Source organism: Biomphalaria glabrata, chromosome 17 (genome assembly GCF_947242115.1).
Source record: "Biomphalaria glabrata chromosome 17, xgBioGlab47.1, whole genome shotgun sequence".
Taxonomy (NCBI): Eukaryota; Metazoa; Mollusca; class Gastropoda; family Planorbidae; genus Biomphalaria; species Biomphalaria glabrata.
In genome coordinates, this window is record NC_074727.1 from 24,757,184 (window position 1) to 24,763,805 (window position 6,622).

Consider the following 6,622-nt stretch of genomic DNA (forward strand, 5'->3'; position numbering starts at 1 on the left):
AACCCAAGAATAAAAATACCAAGGTCACTGGAATAAAGGGAAACCCCTCCGGGGGCCTCCCAAGGCCAAATAGCTCCAAGTAGGTCATCTAGAATAAGCCATGGATTCCAGAATTGTACAGTGGAATTGTAGAGGCCTCAAGGCCAATTACGAGGAAATGCAGCTACTGGTGGACTCCTGTAGTTGTCTGCTTACAGGAAACATTTCTGAAAGATTGCATCAGCTTCCGAAGCTACCTTGCTTACAGCAAGAATGTTGAGGATGCAGAGAGAGCATCAGGTGGAGTCTGTATCCTTGTGAAGGATAGCATCCCCCATGAGAGGGTAGAACTACAGACCACACTACAGGCCGTAGCAGCTAGGATAACCCTTCACAAGGTTATCACTTGCTGCAGCCTGTATCTACCACCAGGCGCTCCATTAAACCGAACAGACATGGAGGACCTATTGAAACAACTCCCCCGACCTTATTTAATCCTTGGGGATTTCAATGCCCATAACACCATGTGGGGATCCAACAATACCGACACAAGCGGTCGTATGCTGGAGGATATCTTCCTCCAACATGATTTATGCATACTTAATGATGCATCACCGACCTACTTGCACCCAGGAACTGGATCACTCACATGCATTGACCTCACCGTATGCGTCTCCGGACTTCTGGACGACTTTAAATGGTCAGTTAGCAATGATCTACGGGGAAGTGATTACTTCCCAATCATCATTACTAACAATCTCCCTTCATTAGGACGACCTCAGCGGTGGAAACTGAATAAGGCCGATTGGGAACAATTCCAAAAAAGATGCTCCGAGGATATCACAGAAAATATCCTCGATGAACAGAACCCAGCTGATACCTTTGCTAGCAAGCTACTAAGTATAGCCAGGAAAGTTATACTCCTAACCTCTGCAAATCCAAAACGGCCTAGCAAACCATGGTTTGATACAGCTTGCAAAAGTGCTATTGGCGATAGGAAAAAACGACTGGCTGCATTTATAAAGAATCCTTCCCAGGAAAACCTAAAGCTATTCAGGATAGCTAGAGCAAAGGCTAGACAAACCATACGGTCAGCCAAAAGGAATTCCTGGAGAAGTTTTGTCGGCAGTCTGGATGCCAAAACTTCTGCTAGAGCGGTTTGGAAGGCAGTAAGGCGAATCAAAGGGAAAGAATCAAATGCAATAGGGCATTTGAAAAACCAAGGACGAATGTCACGTCCCCCAGAGAAATATCTGACTGCCTTGCATCCTCAATAGCAGAAAAATCATCCACTGCACACTACACGCCAGAGTTCCAAAAGTCAAAACCAGGGAGGAAAGACACCCCATTGATTTCAGGTCAGAGAACAATGAAGACTACAATATAACCGTTCTCGCTTGAGGAACTGAGGGAATCGCTGGACAAGTGAAATGACACAGCGCCTGGAGAAGACGAAATCCATTACCTGTTCCTCAAGCACCTTCCCAAACCCTCATTGGCAGTCCTGCTAGGGTTCTATAACTGTGTGTGGCAAACAGGCGCTTTCCCAAACAGCTGGAGAAAAGCCACAGTTATACCGATACCTAAACCTGGAAGAGACGGCTCTGACCCAGCTAACTATTGACCAATAGCACTAACAAGCTGCATCTGCAAAACCATGGAAAGAATGATTAACAGTAGGCTGGTCTGGTACCTGGAAAGGAATAAAGTGATCTCAAACTACCAGTGCGGATTCCGGCAGGGGCGGACAACAACTGACCACCTGGTAAGGCTGGAAGCTTATATTAGAAATGCATTACTCAGAAGAGAACATCTAGTAGCTGTATTCTTCGATATAGAAAAGGCCTATGACACAACCTGTAAACATGGCATTTTACGTGACCTGGCGCTTATGGGGCTTAAGGGACACCTCCCCCGTTTTGTGGAGGAATTCCTGAGAGATCGAAAATTTCAGGTTCGAGTGGGCAACTCCGCTTCTGACACTCATGACCAGGAAATGGGTGTACCGCAGGGCAGCATTCTGTCAGTCACCCTGTTCAACATTAAAATAAATAGCATCATAAATGCGCTGCCCCCTGGCATAGAGTGCTCTTTGTATGTTGATGACTTTGTCATTCTCACTTATGGGAAAATCATTAACACCTTAGAAAGAAAATTACAGTTATGTTTAAACAAAATTCAGGGTTGTTCAAACTATAATGGTTTCAAATTCTAAGACTCCAAAACAGTTAGTATGCATTTTTGTAATCTAAAGGGACTCCACCCAGACCCTGAACTATTTATACACAAAAAGAAGATCCCTGTCGTTAAAACTACAAAATTTTTAAGCCTCACCTTAGATTCCAAATTTAATTTTCTCCCCCACATTAAGGAACTTAAGAAGAAATGCCAAAAGTCATTAAACATACTACGAGTACTCAGCCATACGGACTGGGGAGCTGACAGAGATACCTTGCTGCTGCTCTATCGGAGTCTAATTCGATCCAAGCTAGACTACGGATCCATAATATATGGAGCAGCAAGGAAGTCGTACCTAAAAATACTGGAACCAATACAAAATGCTGCCCTGCGTCTCTGTCTCGGCGCGTTTCGTACATCACCTATCCCAAGTCTCCATGTGGAGGCTGGGGAACTCCCCATGGATATAAGAATGAAAAAGCTTGCAATGCAGTATATAGTCAAGCTAAAATCCAACTCCACGAACCCTGCTTTTGACTCCATATTTAACCCCACAGAGGTAGAATTATACAATCGAAGGCCTAACGTCATACAGCCGTTGGGCCTTCGAATGAGAGAACCCATCCAAAATTTAACCCCACCCATTGACCAAATCTCTAAAATAGAAACCCCTCAGAACCCTCTTTGGCTAATGAATAAACCCAAATTAAATTTATCCCTCCTCAATTTCAAAAAAGAAAATACAGACCCAAGCATACTACAAGTCCACTTTAGGGAACTGCAGGAGAGCTACGGAGATTGTGGCACCATCTACACAGACGGATCTAAAATGGAGGGAAAGGTCGCGTGTGCCTGCTCCTTTCGGAACAAAACAAACTCCCGTAGACTCCCCGATGGCTGCTCCATCTTTACGGCCGTATTGCACCTAATATTGCTTGCACTTATGGCCGTAAAAGCATCAGAAAGGAGGAAATTTATAATCTGCTCCGACTCCAAATCTGCATTGCAAGCTTTGGGGCGGATGAAGACTGACATCCCATTGGTACATAAGAGCCTGAAGCTGTTGGACCAAATAACAGCCGACCGTAGGGATGTCACCTTCATCTGGGTCCCCTCCCATGTTTGCATTGAGGGAAACGAAGCCGAAGACAGAGAAGCAAAGAGAGCCCTAAATCATGCGGTGTCAGGAACCCAAATTCCCTACTCGGACCTGAGACAAAGTATTGCCTCTGCCACCTATCGAGAGTGGCAGAACCGATGGGAGGCTGAGATTCACAGTAAACTCAGGCCGATTGTGGCGGATGTCAGGTGGCGGCCCACATCTAAGGGTCTGACAAGGCGTGGTAGCACGACCATGTCCAGACTTAGGATTGGCCACACCTACATCACGCACTCTTTTGTACTGAAGAAAGAGAAGCCCCCACTTTGTGAGTACTGTGACTCTCGCCTCACCGTGGAACATATCCTCGTTGATTGCCCCAGATACCAGGATGTCAGAGCGAAATATTTTAGAGTCACTAATTTAAATACACTATTTGATAATGTCGACCCTGGGAAGATACTGGGCTTTATTCGGGAAGTGGGGCTATCTACGAAGATCTGATTTATGAATTTGTGAACATGCACTATTTACATTAGATTTTTACCAAATATTTAAATTTTTACTACCTTGACTATTTTAACTGTGAATAGACCTTGATTTTAATGGTATGACTGTATAGAATCTGGCCCTGTTGTTTAGAGAGAGAGTAGTCCTTAAGGGACTGCAGGCACGACATGGCCTAAATTGTGCCGATGTGCCTCAAATCAAAAATCAATCAATCAACACTTAAAGCCAAAACGAAAAGGCGTCGTATCTTGATAAGGGAGCTGCTGTTTGCCGATGATGCGGCACTCGTATCTCACTCACAAGGAGGTCTACAGAAGCTAGTGAACGCCTTAGCAGCTGCTTGTAAAGAGTTTAGCCTTACTATAAGTCTCTCCAAGACCGAAATCCTGGCACAAGACGTCGCAGAAATACCTATAATACAAATTGGGAACCACACCCTTTCAGTGGTGCAGGAATTTACCTACTTGGGTTCAACAATTGTCAGTAACCTAGACTTAGACATCGAGCTGACAAAAAGGATAGGAAAAGCTACCACAGCATTGGCAAAACTCTCCAAGCGCGTCTGGGAAAATGGTAAATTGACCACAGGGACCAAAATCCTAGTCTACAACGCCTGTGTTGTGAGCACTCTCCTTTATGGCAGTGAAGGCTGGTCAACATACATGTACCAAGAGCACAGATTGAATAGTTTCCACTTGCGCTGCCTGAGACGCATAATGGGCATCTCTTGGAGGGAGCGAAAACATAGCCAAAGACCGGAGTGCATGGAGACAGACTGTGCGTGCTGGGACAACCCTTGCTGAGAACAAAAGAATTGAAGCGGCTTTAATCAAGAGGGATAAAAAGAAAGCTGCCCTGTCTGCTAGCCCTAAATCAGAGGCATACACATGTACGAATTGTGGCAAAGTCTGCCGTTCTAGAATTGGCTTGATTAGCCACACAAGATTCTGCCCCGTCTCAAGATTAAGCCAAAACCAGTGACTCATTTGGGCGCATCCATTGCCTTTTGAGACAAAAGGAGCCATATATGTTCTGTAGTGACTCTATTGTTGCGCACCAGCGCACGAGGATGGACTAAATGAACGGGGAGAGAGGAAGAGGAAGTGCGAGAAGATTGAGATTGGAACGGTTCTTGTTTTTGGTGATCTATGTTGATTAAAACTTTGTATTATCTTTGTTCCCATACCTCGTTGAGTTGCCTCCTTTAAATGTTGTAACATTGGTGTCAGAAGTGGGATTATAGGCGAGTCAACGAACGGAAGGTAAGTTAGTAATGGCTTTCCCTATTATGAAACAACTAGACCAACTCTTGATTAAAGAACTAAAACAAGAGCTTCGGTATCGAGGTCTAAAGCTTGGTGGTAGCAAGGAGACACTTACAGCTCGTCTCCGGCAGTCTCTGATTGAGGAAGACGAAGACAGTTATCAATTCGAAGTAGGGCCAGATATAACTGAACTCCTAGGTAAGATGCAGGAAAAGATGGAACTCCTAGGTAAGATGCAGGAAAAGATGGATACACTTGATATAGGGATTAGAACCATGCAGGACAAAATAGACACACTGGATTCAGGGATCAGGACTGAATTGGTATCGGTTAACCAGAAAAAAACCACGATGGAGGTCACGATGAACCAGAGAGTCGATGTGGTAGAAAAAGACATAGAAGAACTGAAAGTTCAAGTTAGAGAAGGGCTCAGCAAGGCGCCGGTGAGTAATACAGGATCAATGTTACCCGAAGTGCTTGTAAAGATAAATACAGGATCAATGTTACCCGAAGGGCTTGTAAAGATGAAACCCCCTGTGTTTGATGGGTCCGTCTCCTGGTCAGTCTACAGAAGACAGTTTGAGGCAGCTGCTAAGGTCAACAAATGGGGCAGCGAGGAGGAAAAAGCGACCGCACTAGTATTGGCCCTTAGAGGAAAGGCTTCCGAAGTACTCCAATCCATTCCAAACCAGCAGGATTATGCTGTTCTCGTCCAGGCTATGGAGCTTCGATACGGGGACGAGCACTTACAGGAAGTTTATAGGGTCCAGCTGAAGACCAGACAACAGCGTGTCAGTGAAACCCTACAAGAGCTAAAGACGGACATTGAACGACTTGCCCATCTGGCATACCCCACAGCAGCACAGGAGTTCTTCGAAGTAATCGTCATTGATGCCTTCATCGATGCCGTTCGAGATCCAGAGCTAAAAAAGGTTATTAGAGTTAGTGGCAAGCGTAAGGCCAGCGAAGCCCTTGTGTACGCTCTGTCCTATGAAGCCGCTAAGAACGCATCCATCAACAGTCATCATGGTCGGAGACTGGAAGTTCAGGAAGAAGATTTAACACAAGTACTCAGACGGATTACGGAGGTTCTTGTAGAGTATAAGCCAAGCCGGTCACAGGGAGCTCATCGTGCGACCAGAGTCCGTTGCTGGAACTGTGGTGAATCTGGGCATATACAAAGGATGTGTAGAAGAACACCTAATCAGCAAGAAGCGATTCAGCACAGGTCAGAAACGGGTGCTTGGCCTGGAGCCAATGGCTATCAGGAAAACTAACATTCGTCGGCTTCAAGGGGCAGAAACCGGCGATCCAGGAAATGGGAGCCCCTTTAAATGTCAATCCAATAGCTGTGCTGGGACAGAGTAGGAGTCTTATGGTAGAAGGAAGGATTGGAATTCGGAAGTATCGGTTTCTCATAGACACTGGTGCTTCACGTTCTGTCATTCAGCCAAATGTCGCAAACAGCAATAATACTACAAATGTGAGCCTTTTCTCCCTGAAAACAGCCAGTGGAGAACTGATGCCCATAAAAGGACTGGAGGACTTAGAATTTGAGCTCGGGTGTCAGTCATTCGTGCATGAATTTTTG

General features: G+C 45.3%; 1 protein-coding gene across 1 annotated transcript; it reads left to right on the forward strand.

Moving 5' to 3' along the window:
- The first annotated feature begins 5,189 nt into the window (after positions 1-5,189).
- On the forward strand, positions 5,190-6,308 carry LOC129923598 (uncharacterized). The gene is made up of 2 exons (XM_056015236.1): positions 5,190-5,229; positions 5,260-6,308. The coding sequence occupies exon 2, from the start codon at positions 5,265-5,267 to the stop codon at positions 6,306-6,308; it is 1,044 nt and encodes a 347-aa protein (XP_055871211.1). The 5' UTR covers positions 5,190-5,229; positions 5,260-5,264.
- Positions 6,309-6,622: the final 314 nt, after the last annotated feature.

Coding starts and splice junctions, on each gene's coding strand:
- LOC129923598 (XM_056015236.1), top strand. CDS start 5,265: ATGCAGGAAAAGATGGATACACTTGATATAGGGATTAGAACCATGCAG.